This window comes from Megascapheus bottae, chromosome 25 (assembly GCF_031878675.1).
Source record: "Megascapheus bottae isolate mThoBot1 chromosome 25, mThoBot2.hap1, whole genome shotgun sequence".
Classification (NCBI taxonomy): Eukaryota; Metazoa; Chordata; class Mammalia; order Rodentia; family Geomyidae; genus Megascapheus; species Megascapheus bottae.
In genome coordinates this window covers 13,663,241-13,677,068 of record NC_143533.1, presented here as the reverse complement: position 1 = coordinate 13,677,068, position 13,828 = coordinate 13,663,241, and the positions used below count along the sequence as shown (strand labels likewise).

Here is a 13,828-nt window from a genome sequence, read left to right as displayed (position 1 = left end):
TCCTTCTGTCCTTCCTTCCTCCCTCCCTTCATTCCTCCCTTCGTTTCTTGCTTCCTTCTCTCTACCACTTCTTCTTTTTCCATTTATCTTGACTTCCTGTTGAACATATTCATCTTGAAAGAATACATGTTTAGTTATCAATGTTCTTTTTATAAAGCTAGAGAATTCCTTGTGTTAACGAAGGCTACAGGAACCCAATAATCCAAATAGCAAGGTACTGATGAATCAACAGAACAAAGAGTCTAGAAATAAACATACACAACCATGGACAATCAATGCTTCAAAAAGACACAATGGCAATTCAGTGGCAATGAGTCTTTCAAGAAATGGTCCAAATGGCAGTCATCCATATTTTTTTTAAATCTTGTCTTTGCCTCATAACATATATAAAATTAGCTTAAAGTAGATCATATGCCTAAATGTAAAACAAAAACACTCCATAAGGCTCCTAGAAAGAAAACTAGGAGATCTTTGGGCTTTTAAATTAGGCAAAGATTTTTCTAGACACAGCACAAAAACCTTGGTCCACAAGAGAAAATACTGATGAACTAGATAGTGACAAATTAAGAACATCTGCCTTTCAAAAGACACTGTTGAGAGAAAGATGAGACAAGCCACAAGTCTTGGAGAAAATATTTGCAAATCACAAAGGACTTGTGTCCAAAAAACACAGAGATCTTTCAAAATTCAGCAGTATAGAAACAAACAATGCCACTCCCAAGGGCAGAGATGAGAAGATACCCCACCAAAGAAAACAACAGTGGCAAGATATGAAAAGGTGCTCAGTAAGAGAGAACTGCAAATGACTCAGTTATATAACTGATGGAACACTGTATACATAACATTTTCAGTGACTGAACATAAAGAATACTGTCCATACCAAATGCTGGTGAGGATGCGGACCAGCTGGTAGTCTTCCACTTGGCTGGAGGGAATGGCAAATAGTAGAACCACTTTGGAAAACATACTGCATACTTAACCTAACCTACTATCCAGTCGTCCATTCCTAGGTATTTGAGAGATATATATCTATACAAATGTTTACAGGAGCTTCTAACCAAAACTCAAGCTGAAAGATGGTGCCAGTGGCTGTAATAATCCTAGCTACTCAGAAGGCTGAGATCTGAGAATTGTAGTTCAAAGCCAGCCCAGGCAGACAAATCTGAAAGACTCTTATCAACCATTAACCACCAAAAACTGGAAATGGAAATATGACTCAAGTGGTAGAGTGCTACCCTTGAGCACAGAAAGCTCAGGGACAGCATGCAGGCGGTGAGTACAGTCCAGAATCTACACAAAAATAAAAACAATGCACTCAGAGATGCTGGCATCAAGGGATCCACAGGCACCCCTGCTTTCCCATTCACTGGTGTTCTACCAGTGTTATCTTTGAGGACCTGAGTGCTCGCTACACTGAGGATTCTGTCAGGGACCTACCTCAGTAGAGCCTGTGAATGCGATCTTGTCTATGCCAGAGTGAGAAGCTATGGCTGCCCCAGCTGTTGGCCCAAATCCTGGTAGAATATTGATGACTCCAGGTGGAAAGCCAGCCTGAGAAAACAGAATGGGAGGAGACTTGTCTTGTGTAAGTTCACACATCACGTTAGACAGGTTATGTCCCATGGGCTCTAAGAGCTGGGATGAAGTCAGAGTCTCCTACCTCCTTGATGAGGGCTCCCATGTACAGCGCGCTAAGTGGTGTCTGCTCCGCTGGCTTAATAACCACGGTGTTGCCGCAGCACAGAGCGGGGGCAATTTTCCAGGCAAACATCAGCAGGGGGAAGTTCCACTGAAAGGAATTAAAAAAAAAAAAACGAAAAACAAAAATCCAGGGTTGACAGATGGAAAAAATATGTCTCCACGGCTGTGCTTTCAAGCTGTGACTTCTTGAGATTTCTCAAATTAATCCGCAGCATAAATCTTGTCTACCATGAAGTCTAGATGTTTGGGGTGGGGGTAAGGGGGTCTTAAGGATTTCATTAGCTGGGTGCCAGTGGCTCATGCCTCTAATCTTAGCTTCTAAGGAGGGTGAGATATGAGGATCGAAATTCAAAGCGAGCCAGGGCAGGAAAATCCATGAGACTCTTATCTCCAGTAAGAAGTAGACTATGGCTCAAAGTGTTAGAGCACTAACCTTGAGCGAAAGAGCTCAGGGACAGCACCCACACCCTGAGTTTAAGCCCTATGACCGTCACTACCACCACCACCACCAACGACAAACACCAACACCAACAACAAAAATAAGAATAGTGCTGACTTTGAAAAAAAAATCTCTCCTTTTCTTTCCCTTCTTTCTCTTTCTACCCATCAAAAGACATCACATGACATAAAAGACATAAGAGAGTTTCTGGGTGTGTGCACGTGCGTGCGTGCGTGCGTGCGTGCGTGCGTGCGTGCGTGTGTGTGTGTGTTGTAAGGTTTGAACTCAGGCTCTGGGCACTGCCCTGAGCTTTTATGCTCATGTCCAGTGTTCTACCATTTGATCCAAAGCTTCACGGTTGCTATTTTACATATGTTCTATAATTAGAACTCCCTTCTAATAAGTTCTTAGGTGGAAAAATTTTGTCTTGAATTTGAGATTTTCCTTTTAACATCAAGATTTTCACACTGATATAAAAGCCATTGAATATGGGAAAACTAGAAAAAAATTCCAGCTGTAAATTTTATTTGAGCCAATGTGTATTTTAAAGCAGCATATCTTCATAGGTGAATTGTCATAAAACACATGATTACAATCAAATGCATCTATGGGCAAGTATGGAAAAAATGTCGGCTGTTGCCCTCTCACTTCAAAAGAAGCTAAGGCAAACCAAACTATATTTATGGAAACATATCAATTTGGGGCCTAAAATGATTAAAGCTGATTTTACTAAGGCTATTACTCTGATATTGTTATAAGTTTGGAGATGAGACTCCTTACTATCAGGTGTCACTGATAATTTCATTAAAGAAGAAAAGAACATTTCTGGTCCCCTGGCTATAGCCCTTGACCACAATGTGTTTCTGCCTGAAGCATCTCAGCTGCCATCCTTGAAGGATTCTCACTGGCTCTGGCAAGGCTGCAAAAATATACAAGTGTCTTGCCTTCACCAAACACCCAATTTCTTTTCCTCGTAGTTGTTTATAAACTTGGGAGTCCTCGTTGATGTTTTAATTCCATCTACAGTGTATAAATCTTGGAGTGCAGTAATTGAGCTGAGCTAGCTGACAGGCTCTTGCCCTGTCAGGAAGCTGCAGCTCTGAGGGTCTGGGGCAGAGCAATAGAAGCAGTTTTGGGCCTTGCAATGAAGGTGACAGACCCACCTCTGAGCAGATATAAAGGGAACTTCCCTACATGGGAGGGTGGGGATGGGAGTATAGAGTAGTACAAGAACTTCAGCCCACTGTCTTATTTCCCATTTCTTCCCCTAATAAATCGATATATTGATCATTTAAGTAAATATTAAAAATGCCATAAAATTTTGTATCCTTCCCCAAAGCCAAAGCTTTGAGCCTCTCTCTTGAATCCCTGGTCAGTAATACTGGCTAGGGCTGTTAAAAGATACAGTAATGTTTTATATCATGCCAAGGATGTATATGAGAAAGAGAAAGTGTGTGCAGCACAAAGGACAATGTTTAATGTTCCAGTCCAAACACTAAGCACTACATCTATTTCCTTTACAAGACAGACAACAGCCTGGCAAGGTTTCAATTACAACTGTGACATTAATGGTATGGCTACATCTTCTGTCTAGATCTTTTTGAAGAAACAGTGGTAAAGAACAGGATTGAAAGTTCATATTTTAAATACATATATATATATAGCATATGCAAAATAAGGTGAGGCACAGACCTTAAAACTAAACAAGCAAATAGGACAAAGCATTAATTTTCCATAAGCAGAATGGATACCCACAACCCAGGATAGGCTATTAATACATGGGACTTGGCTTGACTTATCTTAATCATGAGAATTCCATGACTCGAGAACTTAACTCTTGGTAATGGAGCTGAAACTCTAAGAACCTGTTCAAATAAGCATTCGCAGGGAGGCTGTTAAAGATATGTCAACAACATGAGCTCAGTTCTTTTCTTCCCAGTAATGGAAAACATACATCCACCAAGAATCATGTTTTGTATGTCTTTAAGGGAACTGACTCAAAATGAAAATAAATAGGAGGTGCAAGGAGATATGCTCACCGGTATGATCTGTCCACACACTCCAATGGGCTCGTGTCTTGTAAAGGTGAAATAATCTCCATCTGAAAGAAAAAAGTGAAAAAGGGTAAGAATCTAGAAGGAGAATGAAGGACAACTTTGGGAGCAGTAAAAGTCAGAAATGAATTCGAAAAGAAACATCCTACTGAGCCATGCACAAAAGCTGCATAGAAGAGCTATCATTTGGCCTGAGGACCTTGGGATATGTCACCCACAGAGCCAAAGTAATGACAGGATGACTTCTGAGACAAATGAAGGACATATTGGTTTATGGACCCTAGAAGAAGCTTTTGGAGTCAAGGACAGATGAGCACTAGAAATACTCAAAATTTAGTCAGTTGCCTGTGGCTCACAGGAGGTTGATATCTGAGCATTGCAGTTCAAAGTCAGCCTGTGTAGGAAAGTCTATGAGACTTCTTGTCTCCAATTGACCATCAAAAAGCCAGAAGTTGAGCGCTATCTTTGAGCAAAAAAGCTCAGGGACAGCACCTAGGCCCTGAGATCAAGCCCTGGGACCAGCACACACACACACACACACACACACACACACACACACACACACACACACCCCTAAAACTCAATTTTATATTAATATTAAAATTATCTATAGGACAGTTTTTGATTTAAAAATGGGAGATCCTGAAACCTTTAAATAACTTTTCACACGGGCCTGGAGTTTGGCCTCGTGGTAGAGTGCTTGCCTAGCATGCACGAAGACCCGGGTTCGATTCCTCAGTACCACATACATAGAAAAAAGCCAGAAATGGTGCTGATGCGCAAGTGATAGAGCTCTAACCTTGAGAAAGTCCAAGGACAGTGCTCAGGCCCTGAGCTCAAGCCCACGACTGGCAAAAAAAAAACTAGCCCAAGCAAAAAAATAAAGTTCATGAGATTCTTAAAAAAAAAATTTCACATAGTTTTTTAAATGGCAAAGAAAATGTTACTGGGCAACTGTGGGGAAAAAGAAAAAAAAAAGATGTCGAGTAAAAAATAAGATACAGGCCATAACTCAATCCAGCTGTCAAAATGCACTTCCTGCGTCCTAGTGGAGCACAGGCAGGCCCAGGGCTATTTAAAGAAGGCAGAAGTCCACTTCAAAGGAGGACTCCATCAATAACCCAAAGCCACCACCCTATACTGTGCCCAGAAATGAGGACCTGTGCTTGGATCCCAGAGAAGCGCCTGACAGGAATTTTACAGCCGTATTTTTCTTATAAGCATCACAGGCAATTGGAATAATCAGCCACAAAAAAAAAAAATTCGAACCACAATTCTTCTTTAGGAAAGCAGCATAGCCTTTAATCTGGACAAGCTCAGAAGCTAACGGAATGGACTAAAGAATGGATTCTTTTTCAGGCCATGGCTTTTCGTTTCTGGAACTGGCAAAAAGATTTCCCCTCTGTTGCTGTCCCTCTGGCCACTAGAGTTCTCTCTGACTCTGTTTCTGTGTCTGTCTCTACCCTCCTTCCCCCCCCCCCCAACTCCCCGCAGTCCTCAGGGAATATAAAGATGCTCAGCTGATACGCAGAGAAGTGCAATCCTTAGGACTGAGTATAGAAATGAAGACAGGAGGATGTGGGCTTGAGAAAGACAAAAGAGGTCCATCGTTGTCTCTCAAGGTACCTTAATCACTAACATGGACCACCAAGTACTATTTCAAATGACTTAAAAATTACACATTTAAAAATTATACAAGCTAAATTAAGGTGCTCCCCTCCTGCTCTCTATTTCTCTCTTTGGCCTCAGATCTCTGATTCCTCTCTCCAATATTAATCATTGTCTGTTCCTGGTACATACTTCCAAGGAACTTCAATATAGACAAGTCTTTTAATGCACTTTTCTTTTTCTAAATGGGAACAGAATTGTGGTATCTAGTCTTGTATTTCATCCCTCTCTCCTTTCCGTAGATAGCTAGCACATCCTTATGATGGCGGAATGTTACTGCACTGGCTCAACAAGCAATGGCATTATGTCCCACTCCTGAAGGTCATCAAAATAACCTTCAGTGTTGTCTATTATAGATAATGCTACAAAGACTATCATTTTATACATAACTATAAGATTTCTTGAACAAAGTATAGGCACATTAGGCAGAAAATGTAGACAAAAATCTTTAAAAAGCTGACCTCTGGGACCGGGAGTTTGGCCTAGTGATAGAGTGCTTGCCTAGCATGCATGAAGGCCCGGGTTCAATTCCTCGGTACCACATACATAGAAAAAAGCCAGAAGTGGTGCTAAGGCTCAAGTGGTAGAGCTCTAGCCTTGGTAAAGTCCAAGGATAGTGCTCATGGCCTGAGCTCAAGCCTAGACTGGGAAAAAAAAAAAAAAAAAAGCTGACCTCTATGAGGAATTGAACTTAACTTTAAAAGTCTCCTTGGGGGCAGGGAGTTTGGCTTAGTGGTAGCATGCACGAAGACCCAGGTTCGACTCCTCAGTACCACCTACATAGCAAAAAGCCAGAAGTAGTGCTGTGGTAGAGCCCTAGCCTTGAGAAAATCCAGGGAGGACAGTGCTCGGGCCCTGAGCCCAAGCCCAGGCAAAAAAAAAAAAAAAAGTCCCCTTGAGGCCAGAGTTTGGCCTAGTGATAGAGTGCCTAGCATGCACGAAGACCTGGGTTTGATTCCTTGGTACCACATACATAGAAAATAAAAAAAGCCAGAAGTGGTGCTATGGCTCAAGTGGTAGAGCTCTAGCCTTGAGAAAACCCAAGGACAGTGCTCTCAGGCCCTGAGCCCAAGCCCACAACTGGCAAAAAAATAAATGAATAAAAATAAATAAATAAATAAATAAATATTAAAAAATAAAAAGTGTCCTTTCCAGCCAGATGCCGTGGCTAAGATTTGTAGCCAGGTCAGTGGCTCACGTCTGTAATTCTAGATACTTAAGAGGCTGAGATCTGAGGATCAAGGTTCAAAGCCAGCCCAGACCTGAGACTCTTATCTCCAATTAACCTCTAGAAAACGGCAAGTAGGGCTTGGCTCAAAGGTAGGGTGGTAGCCTTGAGCTGAAGAACTCAGGAACAGCCCCCCAGGCCGAGTTCAAGCCCCATGACTCACCTCCCCCCAAAAAAGTGTCCTGACAGAAATTGAACCATGGGGAATAAGACTTCTTTCTGGGATAATCTGTTCTCAGACTTGACAAACACTGAGCTGAGGGAGTTCATAATAGGGACCAAATCAGCCCTTCAAGGGTCACACTGAGAATTGCCGCCATATCCAAACATCACCTACACTACCACTTGAACAATATCTTTTGTTAAACCAACTCATCTTAAACACAGCAATTTGTTGTGCTCACTTTAAGAAAATCTAGGAAATAAACAGACTTCAAGTTATGTTTTCTTTTCACATTCATCAAATCCAAAAAGTGGAAAAACATGCTTATTTAGTTTGCTTTTTTGTCTCCTGTTCTGACTTCATGCTTTCCACTACTCCTTCACTGTGGAGAGCACTAAACCAGGGGCAAAAAGATGGAAGGCAATGCCTGAAGACCTGAATCAGTATCTGTGTTCATTTTTAGCCTATGCTTCAGCATAACAGGTAGAACTGTTCAGCTTCAAGAGAAATAATGAAATGAGACCTGAGTCTTTTTTTATCCGTTTTTGTTTGATGATATATCTTAAGGTCATTTTGATGTTTAACATAAAACATGAGCTAAAATTTTTCACATACTCTAAAAAAAATCAATAAAATAAGCACTCAGTACAGAGAAAAATCTAAGGTTATACACGCCCATTAACTTCCGTTTCTCCCTCACAAAAACTGAACACCAGCTTTGACTCTTCCTCTATTATAAGGCAACTACAGACAGGAGAGGAGCAGAGGGTTCTGATATTGGTAAAACAACAATCAGAATAATTAAAACGAGAAAATACTTCTCATTGGGACTGCCATGAGATACAAATGAGCTCTAAGAAAGCATTCCATAAATCATAGTAATGGTTATTATTTATCATCATAACTGGGACTTGCCGTAGTAAAGAGTCAAATCTCAGGATTTATGGTCAGAGAGAATGGCTCCATTGGGTAATAGCAGGAAATAATGGATAGTGTAGTAAAGGAAATAACATCAAGACCTTGTGAATCAAGCTGATGCTGTCTGATTCTGCAATCAGAATGGACAGAAGTGGGAGATGTTCCCAATTCAGAGGAGGAAGCCACTAGTAAGTGCCTCAAGAGTATCTTAGCCAAATGCCAGTGGATCACATTTGTAATCCTAGCTAATCTGGAGATGGAGAGCCTGAGGACTGTGGTTTGAAGCTAGCCTGGGCAGAAAAGTCATTTGAGACTCTGTCTCCAAAATAACTAGCAAAAGGTAGACTTGGAAGCATGGTTCAAGCAGTAAAGCACCAGGCAAGCATGCAAGTAAGCTCAGCAAGTATGAAGCCATGGGTTCAAACCCTCTTTCAGAGAGTTTTAGTTAGAAGCTCCTTCTGGGGAGCAAAGAGTAGACAGTTATTTATACAGATCACCCCTCAGTAGCCCAAGTGCTTTCCCTATGTGTGATTCTGATCAAAGCATTCATCTGCTGGAAGCAAGTCAGAGTCTCAGCACGGATTATGAAATAAAACGTGTAGCGTGGCTGAGCTAGGCTCTGACTACCCTCTCAGACCCAGCAGCGCACAATGGAATATTTCCTCCCAAGGAGTGGATGTTATGGTTCAGGAGGGCGAAGAGTTAAGTCTCAGAATTGTCCCTGACATACTACTGCCCACCATACTTCCAAACTCACAACACCTAGCCAAGAGCTTATTGGTTAATAGACATAGACTTATTCCTTAGATGAACTGAAGTCGCTTCTCCCTACACACACTTATGGACTGTCTAGACACAGAAGGAGGGTACCAGGTAAGAGTGATACTTTGGCTCTAGGTGTAGTTCAAGTTGCTAGATCCATCTGAGAGCTAAGCTGAGTGGCTGCTGCCTATACAGGGTGATGAGCATGTTTCTCCCATTCCCTTTCTGAAGCTGTCATGTTTCACATACCTACAGGAATGGTCATTCCATGAATCTTATCAGCCCAACCTGCATAATACCGCAGAGTTTTGACGACACCCTGCAGATCCACATAGAAAGCTTGTAGGAACGGTTTGCCACCATTTAAGGATTCCATGGTCTGTAGAAAAAGAAAGGAAGAGGAATTAAATTGCCTGAGTTATTTCCACAGATATACTAAAGAGTTTCTGAAACTAAAAAAAAAAAAAGAGGAAAAAAAAAGAGGAAAAAGACAGGTTCTGGTGGCTCACACTTGTAATCCTAACTACTCAGGAGGCTAAGATCTGAGGATCAAGGTTCAAAGTCAGCCAGCCCAGGCTGGAAAATCTGTGAAACTCTTATCTCCAATTAACCACCAAAAATCTGTGAAGCTGTGGTTAAAGTGGTAGAACACTAGCCTCAAGCAAAAAAGTTCAGGGACAGCATCCAGGCCCTGAGTGCAAGCCCTAGAATTAGCACATGCTCAGGCACACACACACACACATATTCACATGATGGCTAGAAAAGAGAAAAGAAAGAATGCAAATATAAATGGTAATACATACTTATTCAACTCTGATCTCCCAAATAGAAACGTCTAGTATGCAAGTGTGATTTGAATTTCAAGTAAAATCTATAATAATCATATACATGCCTGTGTTTGTTGTGTTTTCAGTGACTACTGTCCAAATACATAAGTGCAGCACTTCTTTAACAGACAAGAAGGAAATGTTTGTCAAACAACCTCCTGGCATATTAATAAGCAGAGCTGAAGAGGGAATTTGTTTTAGAGTTACTATACTAGTAACCTGAATCCATAAAGAGGAGTGGGGACATTGACTTTTTTATGCAACTGAGTAGAAAATAAAATGTTCTACACAGCTGCCAGGACCCCCGCTGAGAGAAAGAATACTCACAGTGCACAGCAAGTTTATTTATTACCATCAAATAAACAAGATTGTCTCTAGGGAATTCCACACTTTTAACAACTTAAAGGCTGGTTTCAAGTAAACATTTAGGTTAACAACCATTATATATTAAGAGTAAAGTATCTGGTCCATTTAATAAAAAAATAGCAATATTAAGTAGCTTTACATTCTAAACATTATGATTTTTTTTAATGACATGTTCCTAAACGGATTAAGCCTATAAGAAAAACAATGAGAAACAAAACCAAGGAACTGGGGACTCTTCTGACTAGAGAAAGATTAAAGGTACAAACTTAGCAAGTGAAACAAATGGGAGTTTATTTTTAATAACTTTTGAGGTTTCCCCTCTAAGGGCTTTTTATAACACTTCCTGGTGTAAAATGATAGGGTTAGTGACAAAGCTACCGTTGAAATGTTTTCCATTCATTATTAACTGTGCAATTTATTTACTAAATGAACAAGCTGAGACTCATCATAGAGTGTCATGTGTCTCTTGTTCGCTGGTACTTTTAGGACATTTATATGTTGTTAAGATTTATATGTTCTTAAGCTGCATTACAGGTGTGAGCCTGTAATGTTAGTTATTCAGGAGGCTGAGATCTGAGAGTTGAGGTTTAAAACCAGCCTAGGTAGGAAAGTTTGTAGAAATTCTCATCTCTAAAAAACTGACCAAAAGCTGGAAATGGAGCTGTGGCTCAACTGGTAGCATGTTAGCCTTGAGCAAAAGAAGCTCAGGGACAATGCCCAGGCCCTGAGTTCAGTCTCCAGGACCAGAACAAAACAAGAAAATGAAAAGAAAACATGGGCATTACAATCTCTGTACAGCTAGCTGTTTGTACACAGTATAGAATGAAGTACAAGTCAACCAGGTGACAAGGTTTCATCTCCCCAAAACTGAGTTCTCTAAAAAGTTGACATTTACCTAAAGAGCAGCAATAACAAAACTCTCTATTCATGGGTGCCAGAGGCTCATACCTGTAATCATAGCTACTCAAGAGGCTGAGATCTGAGGATTGTGATTGGAAGCCAGCCTGGGCAGAAAAGTCCTCATGAATTTTTTTTTTTTTGTGGGTCATGGGGCTTGAACTCAGCCTGGGCACTGTCCCTGAGCTCTTCAGCTCAAGGGTACTGCCCTACCCCTAGGCTTGGCCACCATCCCTGAGCTGTTCAGCTCAGAGACTACCACTCTACCCTAGAGTCAAGCCCCACTTCCTGTTTTCTAGTGGTTAAATGGAGATAAGAGTATCAGGTCCTTTTGTGCCTGAGCTGTCTTTGAACCTGGATCCTTAGATCTCAGCCTCCTGAGCAGCTAGGATTACAGGCGTGAGGCACTGCACCCACATGAAATTCTTTAGCTGCAATTAACCACTCAAAAGCCACAAGCAGAGGTGTGGTCTCAAAGTGGTAGAATGCTAGCCTTGAGCAAAAGGGCTCAGGGACAGCGCCTGGGCCCAAAGTTTAAGCCCTATAACCACCACCAGCAGCAGCAACAACAAAAACTCCCTAGACTAGGAGAAGATCCTAGGAGAAAGGTTGCTCTAACTGCTCTAGTGAAAAGAACTTAGTGTCTCTCCTTCCTTGTGCATGTAGAAAACGACAGGACAAACAAAAGCAGAAGGAAGCAAAGGCCCATATCCTGCTGCATCTGAAGCCAAAGGGAAACCAGAGTCAACAGGGGCAGTGGTCCTGTCAGATCCTCCAAAGAATCACTGAGGATGGGTTTCTGCAAACTGCCTAGTGACTGGCCTAGAGCTTGATAGGTTTTGCTTTCTTGATAAAGCAGGCAAGAAAAAGAAAGGAATGAAGCAGTCATGCAGTGGTACTGTTACTTGTTCTTCAAAAGGCAAAGAGGAAGTGGTTCTCTACTTCCTCACCATATCCCCAAATACACACAGCTCCCATTTCTTATGTGGGTTCTGCACTTTACACTGGGAGGAAGGTCTGCCTCCCAGTCCACTTGCCTAGAGACAGTGGAACCGTAACTTTGGAGTAAAGACATAGGCTTAGGTTACTTACAGCAAGAACTGCCCTGTCTCGTTCCACCAAGTCTGCAAGCTTGTCCAACAGACGTCCTCTTTCTGAAGCATCCATCCTTCTCCACACTGAGCCAAGGGAGAAAGCCAGGCGGGCTGCCTGCACTGCTTTGTCTATATCTGCCTGTTGGGGAAGAGGCACAATGAAAGAGAGAGAAACACTCCAAAAAGAAGAGAAGCCATCAGCTCTCAGGCTCCTAACATAAGGGATGGTGTTGGGGAGAATGCAAGTCTACTGCTCCACTGATAAAAGTGGAAACACATACCTTGTCAGCCTCTTGGACTTCACACAGCTGCTCTCCTGTGGCGGGGTTGTAGACAGGGAACACTCGCCCGCTGTCTGAGTTCTGCCACTCATTGTTAATAAAGATCTAGGAAAGGAGACAATACAATAGGATCTGTGATGCGGGTGATTAGAAGCCAAGCAGTGTGGTCGTCACGTGGTAATAATACTAGAGCTGTACACTATTGGACTATGTAACACGTGTGTAGAATCTGAAGCATTCCAAGACACCTTAAACAGAATGCTGTCAGGCCCCACTCCCTCTCAATTCAGGAATTCCCGACATCCTATTTTGGTTCCCATGTTATCCCAAGATTTAGAGTGCTTAGTTTTAGTTGAACATGTCAACCAGTGAGAGAGACAAAGTCTCTGATCAACACTGGGACAAATGTTCACCATGTGCTTGTGATGCGAAACGCTAAGAAAGATGTAAGATTGGCGACTGTGTCATTTTACATTCCCATCGACAACTAAAGAGTGTCTCTTCTGCTCCATAGCTCAGCTTTTTGGATTTTAACCATTCCTACCGGTAGGAACTCATTGTCCTCTCAGCTTACAATTCTATAGTATTAACTAATCTCAGTTTAATTGATTTCTGTTTGAATATTTGCAATTTTCTTCTATCTACTCTAGGTTCACACTATTCATTTCCTAGCTTCCTAAAACAGAAGTTTAGGCTATTTAGATTATAAAACTTCTAATATATGTGTTTAATATCATGACGTTATAAATACTGCTTTAGCTGCATCTCACAGATTTTGCTTAAGTTTTATTTTTATTTAATTCTAAATATTTTTAGTTTTGGGGGGATAGGAATGTGGCCTAGTAGAACAGTGCTTGCTTAACATGCATGAATCTCTGGGTTAGATTTCCTCAGTACCATGGTGCTGTGGCTTAAGTGGTAGAGTACTAACCTTGAGAAAGCTCAAGGACAGTGCCTAGGCCCTGTGTTCAAGCCCCAGCACTAACAGGTAATACATATATATATATGTATATATATATTATTTGAGACTTATTCATTGGCAGATCTGTTACTTATAAGTATATGGTTTAATATTCAAATACTGTGCAGGGTTTCCAAATAGCTTTCAGTTCTAGTTCAATTCTACGGGGCCAGAGAAACTATTTTTATATAATTTCTACCAGTCCGCATTTATTAGCATGTGTTTTACAGTCCAGAATGTGGTCAGTATCTTGGAGAATATTCATTATAAGCCTGAAAATGAACATGCTGCTAGAAATTTAGTTTTACAATTCCTGGAACTAATATTGGCACTATCCTCTAGAGAAAACTCAAGATTTGTGTTTTATTCAGCTTCCTATTCATTTTTGAGATCATTGCTCTTTTAATTAATCAATATAGAAGTAATATATATGAATATATATATACTCACTGTTCCAAGTTAATATTTG

General features: G+C 41.2%; 1 protein-coding gene across 3 annotated transcripts in view; it reads right to left on the bottom strand.

Annotated features, from left to right (window-relative positions):
- Window positions 1-13,828, bottom strand: part of Aldh1a2 (aldehyde dehydrogenase 1 family member A2) — a 160,277-nt gene that overhangs the window by 17,304 nt on the left and 129,145 nt on the right. For all 3 annotated transcript variants that reach the window (XM_090358323.1, XM_090358322.1, XM_090358324.1), the window contains 6 exons: window positions 12,399-12,503; window positions 12,116-12,256; window positions 9,183-9,312; window positions 4,180-4,241; window positions 1,661-1,789; window positions 1,438-1,551 (listed from right to left, as the gene is read on the bottom strand). In XM_090358323.1, the coding sequence (XP_090214449.1) occupies window positions 1,438-1,551; window positions 1,661-1,789; window positions 4,180-4,241; window positions 9,183-9,312; window positions 12,116-12,190 (510 nt within the window). In that variant the 5' untranslated portion in view covers window positions 12,191-12,256; window positions 12,399-12,503. The remainder of the gene's footprint in view (window positions 1-1,437; window positions 1,552-1,660; window positions 1,790-4,179; window positions 4,242-9,182; window positions 9,313-12,115; window positions 12,257-12,398; window positions 12,504-13,828) is intronic.